The sequence below is a fragment of the Geotrypetes seraphini genome, chromosome 4, assembly GCF_902459505.1.
Source record: "Geotrypetes seraphini chromosome 4, aGeoSer1.1, whole genome shotgun sequence".
NCBI lineage: Eukaryota > Metazoa > Chordata > Amphibia > Gymnophiona > Dermophiidae > Geotrypetes > Geotrypetes seraphini.
In genome coordinates this window covers 318,676,729-318,694,232 of record NC_047087.1, presented here as the reverse complement: position 1 = coordinate 318,694,232, position 17,504 = coordinate 318,676,729, and the positions used below count along the sequence as shown (strand labels likewise).

The following is a 17,504-nucleotide window of genomic DNA, read 5'->3' as shown; positions in this document are numbered from 1 at the left end:
ATTAACAAATAGAAGTAAAACAAATAATGAGAAATAAGAAAATACCATTTTATTGGACTAATCCATTTTTTAATTAGCTTTCAGAGGTCAAATCTTTCTTCAAGACAGTACAGTATACTGTTATTATGGTATCCTGTCCTGACCTGAGGAAAGGGGGTTTAGTCCCCATAAAAATTGCTTTATTTCCATTTCCTACTTATAAACTTTTATCAATACGTAAAGCAACAAAAATTTTTTTTACCTTTTGTCGTTTCTGCTTCATCTTCTCCACTCTCTTCTTTCTATACAGCGTTTGTCCTTTATCCCTTCCATGCAACATCTATCTGCCCTCTCTCTTTGCCCCTTCCACCCAGCCTCTGCCCTCTCTCTACCCACCCCTTCCATCTACTGTCCACCCTCTCTCTCTTCCATACGGCATGTTCCCTCTTTTTATGTCCTTCAATAAACTGTATATCCTGTGCCCTTTCTCCTTTGTACACGATTCATTTCAGCTTCACCCCATCTCCATTTTTCTGTCTCCACCCCCTCCACTATGCTCTGGCATATCTCTTCTCCTTTCCTTACTTCCCACTCCACCCCATAGTCTGGCATCTCTATCTCATTCCCTTCCCTCCCCCCATGCCCTGACATCTCTCTCTTTTCTCTGACACCTCCTTTCCTTCCTTTCCCTGTGGTCTGGCATTTGTCTCCTTAGTTTCCTTCCCTCCCTCCATGCCCTGACATCTCTCTCCTCTCCTTCCATCCTTCCCCCTGGTCTGGCATCTGTTTCTTCCCCCCTCCCCCTTATATGCCCTGACATCTCTCCCTTCCCTCCATGGTCTGGTATCTCCTTTCCTTTCCCTCCCATGGTCCTGGAATCTCTCTTTCCTCTCCTCTCCCTTCCCTGGTCTTCCTTCTCCATCCCTCCCTCTTTCCCTCCATTGGGTGCTGCTGCAGTATTTCTCTCCCCCCTCCACTTGGCCACACTGCAGCATTTCTTCCCCCCTCCTCCGTAGTGCCAGCATTTCTTTTCCCCCTGCAGAGCCAGCAGCATCATTTCTCTTTTTTTCCCCCCTCCAATTGGCCACAGTGCACTGAGTGCAGCATTTCTCCTCCTTCCCCCCCCCCCCCCCGCAGTGCAGCATTCATAATTCTTTACAGGCTAAGACGGGAGATAGAGAAGTGAGGAGGGAAGCTTACAACTAGCTGCTCTTGCTTGCTTCGGGCCTTCCTCGCTGCCGGGTCCTGCCTTTGCGGAAACAGAAAGTAGGCAGGACCCGGCAGCGAGGAAGGCCCGAAGCAAGTAAAAGCAGCAATTTGTAAGCTTCCCTCCTCACATCCCTATCTCCCGCCTTAGGCTCGTGCCCTCGGAGCTCTGTATAGGCAAGACTGCACACTATGCCGGCTTAGCAGCGTGCCCATGCAAAAATGGCGACCCACCGAGGCCAGAAACTCCATGGCTCTACGTTCCTCATACCAGGCGGAGTTGTTCAGGATACTCAGACTTCCCCCCACACAAAAGCTCCCCGTTGGCGCACACACGCTGCAAAATCTCACGCCACCCGCACACGTTCTACACCAGTTGCTCAAGTGAAAGTGGCTCACGTAAGCCTATCTGTCCTCTGGGGTCTCCGATGCGTGCAGTGGCCCCGCCGATGAGTGCAATGGTGTGGTGGCCTGCGCGCTGAAAGTGCCCACGTGTAAGGAGTCAGCTGTGGAATCGGAGTCAGCTGTGGGATCGAAGCCACAGTACACCGTCTGTGCACCACTCTGCAATATTAAAAAAGTCAGGCTGAGGCAGGAGTCAAACATTGAACTTCTGACGACTCTTCAGGCTGTGCCGAGTCAGCCCGGGAAATCCCCAAACCGGTGAGAAGGTGTTTTTTTTTTTTTTTTTTAAATGTTTGAGCGGGAGTAGCAGGATTTGCGACTTAGATGACAGCTGGGCGGTCAACTAAATTAGCTGGGCGGAGCGCCCGGCTAAAAGGCTCTAGGGAGAATACTGTCAATAGGGATTCGGTACTGAAATTGGGGCGAAAGCCATATTGGTAAGATAGGAGAATGAAGAATTTCTCAAGGTAGGATGAAAGTTGGGTCGATATGATGGACTCAAGCATCTTAGTTAGGGGAGGGATATTTGCTATTGGGCGGTAGCTGGATGGTAAAGAGGGGTCGAGGTCGGGTTTTTTCAATAGAGGGGATAAGACGATATGGCCCATTTCTGGGGAGAATAGGCCCGAATGTAGGGCAGAGTTTAAGAGTTCGGTGATGGAAGAGATGGCCAGAGAGGGTATTTCCTCGTAGAGGTAAGAGGGAAATGGGTCTAAAGAACAGTTGCAAGATTTCAGTTTGAGACAAATTTTAAGGATGAAGGATTCGGATACGTGCTCAAAGGTAGCCCAGAGTCTGTCGGCTGGGATAGCGCTAGAGGCCATTGGAGTGGCCATTAGAGTGGGGTTGGGGTCCGTGAGCACCAGGGAGTTGTAGGAGTCTGCGGGTGGGAAGGAGCATCATAGGGAAGTGACCTTTTCATTAAAGAATTTTGCTAAGACTTCGGCTGAGGGAGAGGAGGGGAGAGAAGTGGAGTCTGTTTTGGAGGTTAGAGAGCGCCAGATTTTGAAAAGTATGCTACTCTGGTTATTAGATCTGGAGATTTTCTCGCCGTAGAAGTTCATCCATGCTTTTTTTAGTGCTGAATTGTAGAGCTTAATGTTGGCTCTCCAGGCTTGTCTATCTATGGGGGAGTTAGATTTTTTCCATTTGCACTCCAGGGCTCGACATTTCTGCTTTATTTCTCTATGATAAGGGAGGTACCAGGGGGCTTTGCGAGGATAGGAGATAGATTTGGTTGAAAGGGGGGCGAGGGAGTGGAAGGTGGATTCTCTGTATCGACTTCATCCTCTTCACATCCTTTTGATAATGTGGCCTCCAAAATTGGACACAGTACTCCAGGTGAGGTCTCACCATGGATCTGTATAACGGTAGTATGACTTCCGGCTTTCGGCTGATAAAGCTCCTTCTGATGCAACCCAGCATTTGTCTGGCCTTTGCTGAAGCTTTCTTCACCTGATTAGCAGCTTTCATATCTTCCTGGATGAGAACTCCCAAGTCCCTTTCTGCAGTAGTTCTTAAGTTTTCACCGTTCAAGGTGTATGTTTTGCATGGATTTCCACTCCCAAGGTGCATTACTTTACATTTCTTGGTATTAAAGTTTAGTTGACAAATAGCTAAAAAAACTGAGAGAAAGAATATATATACAAAGAAGGGATACAAGTAATGGAATAAATACAAAAAACAAGAACCTCTATAATAAATCAAATATAAACATATATGTAAAGACAATATTAATGTCAATAAATAATTCAGAAAATGTCTCAAATTTTATTCAAACCATAGCTTTAAGAGCATATAAAAGCCATAATATATACAGATCATAGATAAGAATCTTTAGACATACTAACAACAAATAACAAAGGACAAACAACAAATAACAAGAGACTCATGATCATGTGAAGCATAACATGAAGAAAATAAGCACAATGTCTGAACAAATTGAAGACTGAATTGCTAAACTAATCTTTAAAATGATTCAATAACGACAAACATAAGACAGTGGATAGCACCCTACGAAAATCAAAAGTGGCTGTGAGTCCTCCTAAGAGGGTTCAAAGTTCAAGGTTCAAAGTGCAAAAGTCACTGGTAGGTAAGATCCAAGCACCAAAGACAAAAATGCAAGTGCAAAAAACCTGAGGATAACATCCCAGAATGTGTACCAATCAGTCCTTCACATGATCACTGGATCTGGAGCTAAACTTAGCCGAAAGCTAAGGACTGATTGGTACACATTCTGGGATATTATCTTCAGGTTTTTTTGCATATATGTTTATATTTGATTTATTATAGGGGTTCTTGTTTTTTTGTATTAAAGTTTAGATGCCAAGTACTGGACCATTTTTCCAATACAAGCAGGTCTTGCTCCATAGTGTTGGGCCTGGTTGCGCTGTGAGGTTCTGAGGCACTGCCCACAACGCTGCATAGTTTAGCGTCGTCGGCAAATAGTGTAATTTTGCCTTGAAGTCCCTGAGTCGGATCCCCTACAAAGATATTAAATAGATCGGGCCCAAGACCGAGCCCTGCGGTTGGTAATGGAACCCACACGGGATGGGTTCATACTGGACTTAGTGCTTACAAATGGGGAAAGTGTTTCTGATGTTACAGTGAGTGATCATCTGGCAACCAGTTGTCACTGCATGGTATGGTTTAATATTAAGATGGGTATAGAGAGGGCTCATTTAAAAGCAAAGGTTCTAGACTTTAGAAAACTAACTTTGTTCGAATGGGGGTTTTTACATCAAGGAATTGTCTGGAAGGGAACATCTGGAAGGAGTGGAAATGCGGTGGGCAAAACTGAAAGGAGTAATTGTAAGAACAACAAACCTTTATGTGAGGCCAGTAAGTAAAAGTAAGAGGAAAAGAAGGCCACGTTGGTTCTCAAAAGTAGTAGCTGAGAAGGTAAGGAATAAGAGGTTAGCTTTCATAAACTACAAAAGATTGCAGAAAGAGAAAGACGCTAAAATATCTGGAAAAGTTGAGAGGCTGGTCGTGTAGTCAGGAAAGCAAAGATGCAAATGGAAGAAAAAAATAGCTGACATGGTAAAACAGGGAGACATGACATTTTTTAGATATATTAGTGATAGGAAGAAGTGCAAAAGTGGCATTGTGGGACTCAAAGGTGAAAGGGAGAAATATGTAGAAGTCGATAAAGAAAAGGCTGAATTGCTTAACAAATATTTCTGTTCTGTGTTCAAGGCTGAAGTGCCGGGAGTGAGACCGCAGAAGACAAACGTGAATAGGGATGAAGGAGTGGTAGACAATGATTGATTCTCAGAGGGTTGTGTTTGTGAGGAGCTAGCTAAAATAAAGGTAGATAAAGCGATAGGGCCGGATGGTATACATACGAGGGTGCTGAAGGAACTTAGGGAAGTTCTGGTGATTCCGCTGACTGACCTTTTCAATGATTCTCTAGAGTCGGGAGTGGTACCGGAGGACTGGAGAAGGGTGGATGTGGTCCCTCTCCACAAAAGTGGAAGTAAGGAAGAAGTAGGGAATTAACAGGCCGGTAAGTCTGACTTCTGTGGTAAGCAAATTAATGGAAACGCTTTTAAAACAGAGAATGGTCAAGTTTCTGGAATCCTGTGGATTACAGGACCGGAGGCAACATGGATTCACTAGAGGTAGGTCTTGTCAGACAAATCTGATAATTTCTTTGACTGGGCGACCAGAGAATTGGGTAGAGGATGTGCGCTAGATGTGGTGTATTTAGATTTTAGCAAAGCCTTTGACAGTGTTCCACACAGACGTCTAAGTAAACTGAGTGCCATCTGGATGGGTCCCAAAGTGACAGGCTGGGTCAGGAACTGGTTGAGTGGAATGTGACAAGAGGGTAGTGGTCAATAGAGATCGCTCTGAGGAAAGGGATGTTACCAGTGGTGTGCCACAAGGTTCTGTTCTTGGGCCTGTTCTTTTTAACATTTTTATAAATGATATTGCTGAAGGGTTGTCGGGTAAGATTTTCCTCTTTGCAGATGATACCAAAATCTGCAATAGAGTAGACACGCCGGATGGTGTGAATAACATGAAGAAAGACCTGGCGAAGCTTGAAAAATGGTCTGAAATTTGGCAACTAAAATGTAATGCTAAGAAATGCAAGGTCATGCATTTGGGTTGCAAAACTCAGAGGGAATGGTACAGTATAGTGAGTGAAGAACTTATGTGCACGACAGAAGAGCAGGATTTGGATGTGATTGTATGTGATGATCTTAAGGTGGCCAAACAGGTTGAAAAGGTGTCGACGAACTAGAAGGATGCTAGGTTGCATAGGGAGAGGTATGGCCAGTAGGAAAAAAGAAGTATTGAAACCCTTGTATAAGACTCTGGTGAGGCCTTATTTTTTTATACAATTCTGGAGGCCGCATCTTCCAAAAGGGATAAAAAGGATGGAGTTGGTTCAGAGGAAGGCTACTGAAATGGTGCCTGGTCTTCGTCATAAGGCGTATGTTGATAGACTTAAAGATTTCAATCTGTATTCTTTGGAGGAAAGGCAGGAGAGGGGAGCTATGATAGACATTTAAATACCTATGTGATGTAAATGCAAATGAGTCGATTTTCTTTCATTTGAAAGGAACCTCTGGAATGAGAGGGCATAGGATGAAGTTAAGAGGTGATAGGCTCAGGAGTAATTTAAGGAAATATTTTTTTTACAGAAAGATAACTATTCTATTTTACTTCAGTTTGATCTGTCTGCAGCATTTGATGTGGTTCATCATGATATTCTCCTTCAGTTACTCTCAGATATAGGTCTTCACCATGTAGTTTTGGACTGGTTTTCTAAATTTCTTTTATATCACTCTTACTCAGTGAATTTTAAAGGTAATACTTATGACTCTTGGCAGCCTTCTTGTGGAGTTCTCCGCTCTCTCTCTATTCAATCTTTATATGATCACCCATAATATTTTTAAGCTGTCTACTTGGAAAACTCTATTCACTTACTCAGATGACATTTTCATATTGATAGAGATAGATCCGGACACTTCTGATTTAGTTTCTAAAGTAAATCTTTATCTCTAAACTTCAAGCGTGGGCCCAGTCTGTCCGGATGAAACTTAATGCATTATTATGGCTAGGCCCAAAATTGGATTGTCTTCCTAGTTCTGTAACATTGGCTTCTGGATCTTCTTTACAAATTGAGTTTTCTGCTAAGATTCTGGAAGTTCTCTTTGACTCCTCGCTTTCTTTCAAGGAACAAATTAATTCTGTGATTAAGAAATGCTTTTTTTAAATCTGCATATGCTGAGGAAGGTCAGACATCTCTTTCATCACCGTCACTTTTCTATTTTAGTTCAGTCAATTATATTATCACAGCTTGATTACTGTATCATTTACCTTGGTATTACAGAAATCTGCCTTTATAGATTATAACTGGTCCAGAATACTGCAGTGAAACTGATTTTTGGGAAATGCAAGTTCAATCACGTGACACCGTTGCTTCAGAGTCTTCATTGGCTTCCTGTTTATTTTAGAGTTCAGTTTAAATGTGCTTATGTTATTTTTAAAATTCTTTATGGTATCTTCACTCCTCTGGTTCCTTTATCCTGGAATCTTTACAAATTCTCTTCCCTTCCAGAAAAGGGATTAGAGGAGTTAAAGATTTTTGGTCAATCTTTGATTTTTAAGTTTTCTCAACTTTGGAACGATCTTCCGTTCCTTATAAGAAGCTCTGGTTCTCTTCTATTTTTTTTGTAAGCTTTTGAAAACTACTTTATTCACTAAACATTTTGGAAATTAATTATTTTCATTTTTCTTTATGGTTTATATTTTTTAAAGTTAATCATTGTAAACCGGGTCGAGCTTTCTTAGAACGAACACTCGATATATAAAGCCAAGTATTAGATTAGATTAGATTTGTGGAACAGTCTCCCTGTAGAGGTAATGTAGACAGACTGTTTCTGATTTCAAGAAAGCCTGGGATAATCACATGGGATCTCTAAGAGAGAGGAAGAGAAAATGGTTAATGCAAATGGGCAGACTAGATGGGCCATTTGTTCTTTATCTGCCATCATTTTTCTATGCAAGGGGCATACAAAGGGGTGAGGCGTGCCACTTAAGCACAATACCTCAGGAACCGGTGTTGGATTTAAAGGCAATAGGTGACAAACATTAGCCAGTGCCAAATGCATGGGATTGCTGGTACTTTTCTCCGGGGCTCTGTCTTTGGTATTTGTAAGAACAGTCAGCTGGAAGAAACAAACAGTACTGGAGGGCAATGGCCTCAGGAATCAACATCAGATTTAAAGGTTGTAGATGACATCAGTTGGTGGGGTCTGCTCTCTAGAGACAGCTGGTGAGTTGTGAGAAGTAAAAAAAAAAAAAAAAAAAATACACAAGGAATGAAAGGAACATAAAGTGGTCCTGAGGCTGCTGTTTTTGTATGGCGGCGTGCATAGGTTTTTGGCGCAGACAGTATGAGAGCTTCAAAAAAGCAGCACAATTGTGTTTTATGTGGGCGTCGAGTGTTGGATGTGGCTTGTGGGTGCATGAAATGTTCCATGTGCTTTGAGGGGGACCCGGCTTTGTGTGTCAGGCACCCCTTCGCATGCGCACCACTTGTCGAGTGGTGGTGGCGACATCCAGGCCTCTCCTGCTGCCCATGCTGGGGTTTCCTCATCTGTCACCTGTCTGGCAGATTTGGTATTGCGGACCACCGGGGATGCTGGGGACTCCCTTATCGCTGCAGCTGTGGCTGTTAGTGATGTTTCTGTAGCGGCAGGGTTGAGTTTGGCTTTGGTGCCACATATTGTTTCAGATGACAGTTTAGCAATGGCTTTTCCGTCAGTTTTGGTGGGAAGCTCGACCATTTTGCCCACGGCCTCAAGCGACTTTCCTTCTGTCTTAGAGAGACAGGAACAGGTCTTAAATGTGTCTTCTGCTACTGCTATGTTTTCTGGATTGCTGCCGGGGATGCTTAGCCCTAATTTTATGTTGGCCATGTGTAAGGCATATTTACAGATGGTTGGGGACCCTGTTTCAGTTCCCCATCCTATCATTTTCTTCGATATATTTGTGAAGCGTATGGGTTTTTCTGCAGGAATTGGTTTTGGTTGTTCGAGGAGTTCCAAGAGCAGCGGCATTTGGTTTGACTGGTTTAGCTGGCGAACTGTGGGGCATTTCTGAAAGGTTCTTGAACTAATCAGTATTCAACAGTGTCTGCCTTTGTTGTCTTCTTGTACATGGGGCGTTGGAATGTTGTTGTTTTTCAGCCTAGTTGTTTTCTGTTTGGCTATTCGTTAAGACTGATTGTAATACGGACTGCACAGCCCACTTGTACTGTAGCCAAAAGTTAGTGTCTGTTTCCAGCTGCTGGTAGAGGATTGTAAACACATCCGTTTCTGTGCTAGTCTGGAGGGACTAAAAGAAAGACAATCTCCGCTCCTCACGCAGAACATTATTTATCCCAGGACAAGCAGGCAGCATATTCTTGACTGATGGGTGACGGCATCGACGGAGCCCCGGTACGGACAATTTTAGAGTGATTGCACTCTAAGAACTTGGAAAGTTCTAGTAGGCCGCACCGCGCACGCACGAGTGCCTTCCCGCCCGACAGAGGCGCGTGGTCCCCAGTTTCTTAGTTTCCGCGGAGCTAAGAAGTCGCATTTTTCAACGGCTGTTGAAATTTTTTCTTATACGCCTTCCCGCTCGCGAAACCTTTTTGGGAGTTTTTTCCCTTCTTTCTTTTCTTTTTCTAAAAAAAAAAAAAAAAAAAAACGAGTTTATTTCTTTATTTTTTTCTTCATTTCGGTTTTGCCCCGGCGGGGCCTACTGCCACCATCGAGGCCTCGGCCTTCGATTTGGCAGAAGCCGTTTTCACTTTCATGCCCCCCCAGCCAGGGTTTAAAAAGTGCCAGCGGTGTGCACGGCCTATATCCCTCACGGACCCGCACAACTGGTGCTTACAATGCCTGGGTCCTGAGCATCAGGCTTCCACCTGCACCCGCTGTGCCACGTTAAAAAAACGTACATTAAAAAATCGCCAGATACAACAGCGATTACTCTTCGGTGCCGATAAGTCCGATCCTGCGGCATCGACACTGGCATCGGCCCCATCACAGTCTGCACCCACTTCGTCGACACCGTGCCAGCGTCGCAACATCCAGGTAAGCCGGCTAAGAAGCCTTCCCCGCTGGAGCGTCCTCCGGTCTCGATTGCAGCGAGCCCAGTCCTGCCGACCGTGAGGCGCCCGCGGAAGCGCTCCGCCCCTATCGAGGTGAGTCCCTCGACCTCGGGCTCCTCATCTTCGGGGCGTCGAGCAGCACCGCAGGTACCGCAAAAGAAAAAGGAGGTACCGGTGCCCTCTTTGGATGAGCGCATTGCAGCCGTCCTACAAACGCAGCTCAAGGAGCAGTTACAACAACTCCTTCCTGCTCTATTGGCACCGAACCTTCCGGTCCCGGTCCGGTCTGAGCCGCCGGTACCGGCAGTGGAGCAACCTTTATTGTCTGCGTCCACTGTCTCGGTACCGGTTCACTCGGCCTCATCGATATCGATGCCAGTTCTTGCACCGGAACCGAGAGCCCAGCATCAGTCGGTGCAGACTTCGGCACCGCTGCAGTCGGTAACATCTCCTGGTACCGTATCTATGAGGTCGGGTAAGTCGGCACGCAAATCCCGACACCTAGAACCCTCTACTCCAGAGTCTCGAGACCGTAGCTCCCATATTAGGGACCCTGATCTGTGGGGTGACTCCGAAGAGCCTTTTCTTTCTGAGGGTGAGTGTTCCTCGGATGAGGATGATCCTGCTGCTCCAGATCCATCCTCAAAACAGGATTCTACATCTTTCACTTCCTTCCTGAAAGAGATGTATGAATCTCTTTCCATTCCTTTGGAGGTTGAGTCTAAAAAATCCAAGGCCTTCCTTGATGCCCTTGACTTTGATCAGCTTCCAAAGGAATTTTTGAAACTCCCTCTTCATGACATCCTGAGGGAAACTTTCTATAAGAACCTAGAGATTCCTTTGACCATCCCAGGAGCTCCCCGTAAATTAGATTCATTATATAAAGTAATCCCTATTCCTGGATTCGATAAGCCACAGCTTCCACATAAATCTCTGCTTGTGGAATCTACACTTAAGAAGTCCACGGGAGCCAGTGTATATGCTTCTGTCCCTCCTGGCAGAGAGGGCAAAGCCATGGACAAATTCGGTAAGAGGTTATACCAGAATGCAATGTTAGCTAATAGATCTGGTAATTATGCTTTTCACTTTTCTTTTTATCTCAAGCATCTCCTTACCACCATGGCTTCCTTTGAAAGGTACCTTCCTCAGCGGAAACGACAGGCTTTCCATCACTGCTCGTCTTCTGTTTTCCAACTCCGTAAATTTATGGTAAGATCAATTTATGACACGTTTGAGCTTACCACTAGAGCCACGGCCATGTCTGTGGCCATGCGCCGCCTTGCCTGGCTTAGAGTATCCGAGCTTGATGTCAACCATCAAGATCGGTTGGCTAATGCCCCATGCCTGGGGGATGAGCTCTTTGGGGAATCCATGGACTCGACCACCCAAAAGCTCTCCGCCCATGAGACTCGCTGGGACACTCTGCTCAAAACGAAAAAGAAAGCTCCACCGGCACGACCTTTCAGACAGCAGTCGGCCTATCAACGCCGTTATGTGGCTCGTCCATTGCCATCAGCTCCCCAGCAACCTAGGCATCAACGTCAGCAACAACGACAGACTCCTAGGCCACAGCAACAGCAACCTGTGAAGCCACCTCCACAGCAAAAATCTACGCAGCCCTTTTGACTTGATTCTCCAGGGCATAGCCAGCGTCCAAACATCTACCCACCTACCTCAACCTATAGGTGGCCGTCTCACTTTTTTGCTCAGCCGGTGGGAAGTTATCACTTCGGACCAATGGGTCCTCAACATCATCCGCCACGGCTACTCTCTCAACTTTCAGACCCTGCCTGCCCAAAGTCTACCAAGAGAGTCTGCTTCGAACACTCCTCAGTCTTCCCTCCTTTTCCAGGAGGTTCAATCCCTCCTCCTTTTGAACGCCATAGAGGAAGTTCCTCTAGATCAAAAGGGACAGGGATTCTACTCCCGTTACTTTTTAGTCCCCAAAAAAACAGGAGATCTCAGACCAATTCTAGATCTTCGCGATCTCAACAAATGCTTAGTCAAAGAAAAATTCAAGATGCTTTCTTTAGCCACTCTCTACCCTCTTCTCAATCAAGACGACTGGCTATGCTCCCTCGATCTCAAAGAGGCATACACTCACATACCGGTCAATCTGACCTTCAGACAGTACCTCCGTTTCATGATCAATCACTGTCATTACCAATACAAGGTGCTGCCCTTCGGCCTTGCCTCCTCTCCAAGAGTGTTCACCAAATGTCTGATTGTGGTGGCGGCCTTTTTACGCTCTCACCACCTTCAGGTGTTTCCTTACCTGGACGATTGGTTGATAAAGGCCAATTCATCTCAGACAGTACTCCTGGCCACCAACCAGACCATCCTGTTTCTCCAACTTCTGGGGTTCGAGATCAATCTACCCAAATCTCATCTCATCCCCACTCAGAGACTTCAATTCATTGGAGCGGTGTTAGACACAGTCCTCATGAGAGCGTTCCTGCCGTCCAACCGTCTTCAAACTCTTCAGTCTCTATGTCAGCAGGTGCTTCCACAACGTTCCATCTCTGCCAAGCAAATGATGATACTCTTGGGTCACATGACCTCCACAGTTCATGTCACACCCTTCGCACGTCTTCACCTGCGCATTCCTCAATGGACCCTAGCCTACCCAGTGGTCCCAAGCGACGGATCCCTGCTCACGACACATATCTGTGACATCGTCTCTTCGTCAGTCTCTACAATGGTGGTTGATATCCTCAAATCTCTCCAGAGGTCTTCTGTTCCATCTACCTCCTCATCAACTTGTCATCACCACCGACGCCTCCCCTTATGCCTGGGGAGCTCATTTGAACGAATTCCAAACTCAAGGACTTTGGACAGCCCAGGAAATGAAGCATCACATCAATTTCCTGGAACTCAGAGCGATGTTTTATGCCCTCAAGGCCTTCCAACATCTTCTCTTTCCTCAAGTCCTCCTGCTGTGCACAGACAATCAAGTTGTGATGTACTACATCAACAAGCAGGGGGGGACAGGCTCTCGCCTCTTGTGCCAGGAAGCCCAGAAGATTTGGGCTTGGGCCACAGATCACCAACTTTTTCTGAAAGCCATCTACATTCAGGGAGAACAGAATTCTTTAGCAGACAAGCTCAGCAGAATTCTTCAGCCTCACGAGTGGACATTCGATCCTTTAACTCTACAGTCCATCTTCGCTCAGTGGGGCACTCCTCAGATAGACCTCTTTGCAGCTCCTCACAATCACCAGCTGCCCCTATTCTGCTCCAGACTCTACTCTCCTCACCGTCTGGCAGCGGATGCATTTCTCCTCGATTGGTCCAATCTGTTCCTGTACGCTTTCCCTCCTCTGCCTCTCATGTTGCGAACCTTGTTCAAGCTCAAGAGGGAAAGAGCCACCATGATTCTGATTGCTCCACGGTGGCCCAGGCAACATTGGTTCTCCCTTCTACTTCAACTCAGTGCCAGGGAGCCTTTTCTTCTTCCGCTGTTTCCTTCTCTGCTTACGCAACATCAGGAGACACTTCTGCATCCCAACCTTCCGTCTCTGCACCTGACAGCTTGGTTTCTCTCGGGCTGACTTCTTATAATACTTCTTTGTCTCAGCCCGTTCATTCCATTCTGGATGCCTCCAGGAAACCGGCCACTCTGCAATGTTACCATCAGAAGTGGACACGATTTTCTTCCTGGTGTCTTCTTCATCAACATGATCCCACTTCCCTTGCTGTGGAGCCTTTGTTGGATTATCTACTTTCTTTGTCTGACTCTGGCCTTAACTCTACTTCCATCAGAGTCCACCTTAGTGCTATTGCTGCTTTTCATGAGCCAGTTCATGGAAAACGTCTCTCAGCTCATCCCTTGGTGTCCAGATTCATGCGGGGTCTTTTCAATGTGAAACCACCTCTTAAAGCCCCTCCTGTAATCTGGGATCTCAATGTGGTTCTTTCCGCCTTAATGAAGCCTCCATTTGAACCTTTGGCTACCACTCCTTTCAAGTTTCTCACTTGGAAAGTACTTTTCCTTATTGCTCTTACCTCTGCCAGGAGGGTCAGTGAGCTATATGCACAAGTTGCAGATCCACCTTTTACGGTCTTTCATCATGACAAGGTGGTTCTGCGTACACATCCAAAGTTTCTCCCGAAGGTTGTCTCTGAATTCCATCTCAACCAATCCATTGTTCTGCCTGTCTTCTTTCCGAAACCTCACTCTCATTCTGGAGAACAGGCTCTACATACTTTGGACTGTAAGAGGGCTCTAGCTTACTATTTAGAGCGTACTAAGCCCCACAGATCAGCTCCCCAACTCTTTCTGTCCTTTGATCCGAATAAATTGGGACGTCCTGTTTCTAAACGTATGTTGTCTAATTGGCTGGCAGCGTGCATTTCATTCTGTTATGCTCAGACCGGACTGACACTGGAAGGTTCTGTCACGGCCCATAGAGTTCGAACTATGGCAGCATCTGTAGCTTTCCTCCGTTCCACTCCTATTGAGGAAATCTGCAAGGCTGCTACTTGGTCCTCAGTTCATACTTTTACATCTCACTATTGTCTGGATGCTTTCTCCAGATGGGATGGACACTTCGGCCAATCTGTTTTGCAAAATTTGTTTTCCTAATGGCCAACCTTCCTTCCATCCCTCTTTTTGTTAGCTTGGAGGTCACCCATCAGTCAAGAATATGCTGCCTGCTTGTCCTGGGATAAAGCACAGTTACTTACCGTAACAGGTGTTATCCAGGGACAGCAGGCAGATATTCTTGCGTCCCACCCTCCTCCCAGGGTTGGCTTCTTAGCTGGCTTATCCTAACTGGGGACCGCGCGCCTCTGTCGGGCGGGAAGGCACTCGCGCGTGCGCGGTGCGGCCTACTAGAACTTTCCAAGTTCTTAGAGTGCAATCACTCTAAAATTGTCCGTACCGGGGCTCTGTCGGTGCCGTCACCCATCAGTCAAGAATATCTGCCTGCTGTCCCTGGATAACACCTGTTACGGTAAGTAACTGTGCTTATTCGCCTTTCCGATTCCCAAAGGATGCCAATTCAGAAGATTCCTCTCTAAGACATTATCCTTTCAAGCAAGAATCTGGAACAATACTCTAAGGAACTTACTCATTAGTTGTTTAGATGGTTTAGAGAGAAAAAAATCTTTTTATAAGAACATATTTTTCTCCCACTTACGTAGTTAGGGCAAATATTGATGAGTTTGTAGTTGTTTGTGATTGTTTCTGTAAATGAGATATTTGCAATAGAAGAGAACATGTCTGCAAGGTCAGCGTGACCTCAGTAAGCATGTTGTCCAATTCCTTCTATTGCTGACAGAGGTGTGAGACCAATAGCATGTGATGAGTTAAGTCATTGTTGCTAAGAAAAAGTATTAATGAAGTAAAATTAACAGAAAATCATATGATTTCAATAGAACCAATAGAATATTGTTGAAGTATGCAATATGTAAATAGATTGTAATTGGAAGATGTACCACCAACATATGTTTAATAATGAATTAATTATGTCAATTCCCAATAAAATGACCAGTCATGGGTAATACGATGACACTTTGACTGTGAGCTTACTAACTTCAGTAAGCAGTCAAATACTCCTCAAACCTTTGACTATTTAACCACACTTTTGTGAGATATTTCTTTCTTTGATCTCCGAGATAGAATTAAGAACTAAGGAATATATGGAAGAATGGGGGGAGGGGGCATGTATGTAGCCTGTCCACATAGTTATTTCAACCAAACAGTAGCATACCAATCATTCAGAAGATCACTGAAAACCCATTTATTTGACAAATTTGTTTTTACACTTCCTCAAACGAATTGCTCTATGTCTACTTGTTTGCTTCTACCTCCTGCTATATATAATTACGTTACCCATCTGTTTGCTTGCTTTTACTTTGTGCTTATGATGTAACTTCGCTACATTAATGCAACCTCTCTTGTAACCGCCTTGAACTGAAAGGTATGATGGTATATAAATAAAGCTAGCATTATTATTATAATAAAATTAGCAGGTAAGGACTTTTCTCCTTTCTTATATGTACAGAAAGATAGCTTTGTTCCTTTTTTGTGCAGTTTTGTTTAGAACCCATTACTCTTGACTTTTTTCCCTCTTTGATGACTGTAGGAATCCTCTCGTTGGGGTGACAGAGAGTCCGAGGGAGGCTGGAGAAGAGGAGGTGAGGTTGATTCAGAATGGAGGCGCCCACCCCTATCAAGGTAAGGACATATGGGAACTTCATTGATCAGAGAAACCCTGTCTGATGATCATTGTTGGCCCCAGTGATGTTTTAAATCACAGGTGTCAAAGTCGGTCCTCGAGGGCCAGAATCCAGTCGGGTTTTCAGGATTTCCCCAATGAATCTGCATGAGATCTATTTGCATGCACTGCTTTCAATGCATATTCATTGGGGAAATCCTGAAAACCCGACTGGATTCCGGCCCTCGAGGAGGGACTTTGACACCCCTGTCAATTTAAATACATTAATTTTTAACATTTGTAGTACTGATGTTGTATTTTCAGTGTCTAGCAGATATGTGTGTGTGTTTGTAAGAGGTGACAAGCAAGTAAGTCTGCCAAAAATATTAAAAGACTAGATAGAGGGGATATTCTGGTGAATAAGTACATAGGAGCCAACTTTTTAAAATGATTAGAGGTGCTCAACTTGATACAAATTGCTTATACCATATAAAGGAAATGAAAGCATGGTATGTTGTGAACACAACTAGTCAGGCTGTCTTTAAATGAAGAGCACACTAGGAGGTCCACACACAGGGGGAACTTGTGTCTAAAAGAAATGCTAGGGGTAACTTCAAGTCTCGCCACTCTCTCCTCCTGCCCAAACTCAACTCATTGCCACAGTTTACCATCCTATACAACCCTTATTCTCCCCCTCCCAGCCAGTCCTCAGTAGTTCAGATTCCCAACTTAACCTGCACCATACACTTTTTCTCTCAGTTCTTCCTTCTCTCGTCTTCTGTTTTTCCCTCATTTCTTTCTTCACCGAAAGAGTGGTTGATCGCTGGAATAGTCTTCCACTAGAGGTACAGTGGTACCTTGGATTACGAGCATAATCCGTTCCAGGAGCATGCTCGTAATCCAAAATACTCATTTATCAAAGCGAGTTTCCCCATAGGAAATAATGGAAACTCGCTTTGATAAATGAGCATTATCCCAGGACAAGCAGGCAGCATATTCTTAACACATGGGTGACGTCACCGACGGAGCCCTCGGTACGGACCTTTTTAACTAGAAGTTTCTAGTTGGCCGCACCGCGCGTGCGCGCGAGTGCCTTCCCGCCCGACGGAGGAGTGCGTGGTCCCCAGTTTCTTCGTTTCCGCGGAGCGAAGAAGACGCGTGTGTTTTTTCAACGGCCGTTGAAACCACTTTTTGCCTTCCCGCTCGCGCTTTTTTTCCTTATTTTTCTTTCTTTACCTTCGGGTTTATTTTACTTTGATTTGCCAAAAAAAAAAAAAAAAAAAAAAAAAAACTTTGCTTTTTTCCCCTTTTTTTCGTTTTTGCCCCGGCGGGGCCTGTTGCCAGTATACAGGCCTCGGGCTTCGATTTTGCGGAGGCTATCTTCCCCTTCATGCCCCCGCAGGTCGGTTTTAAGAAGTGCCAGCGGTGTGCACGCCCGATCTCCATCACTGACCCACACAATTGGTGCTTGCAGTGTCTGGGTCCGGAGCATCGGGCGGACTCCTGCACCCGCTGTGCCACTCTTCAAAAGAGAACCCTTAAAAACCGAAGAATTCAACAAACTCTTCTCTTCGGCACCGAGTCGGCGATGGACTCCTCAACTTCAACGGCGGTACCTCAAAAATCGGCACCGTCGA

At 45.2% G+C, this 17,504-nt stretch overlaps 1 protein-coding gene across 3 annotated transcripts in view; it reads left to right on the top strand.

Moving 5' to 3' along the window:
• Positions 1-17,504, top strand: part of EIF3A (eukaryotic translation initiation factor 3 subunit A) — a 330,727-nt gene that overhangs the window by 210,127 nt on the left and 103,096 nt on the right. For all 3 annotated transcript variants that reach the window (XM_033943256.1, XM_033943255.1, XM_033943254.1), the window contains exon 18: positions 15,796-15,887. In XM_033943256.1, the coding sequence (XP_033799147.1) occupies positions 15,796-15,887 (92 nt within the window). The remainder of the gene's footprint in view (positions 1-15,795; positions 15,888-17,504) is intronic.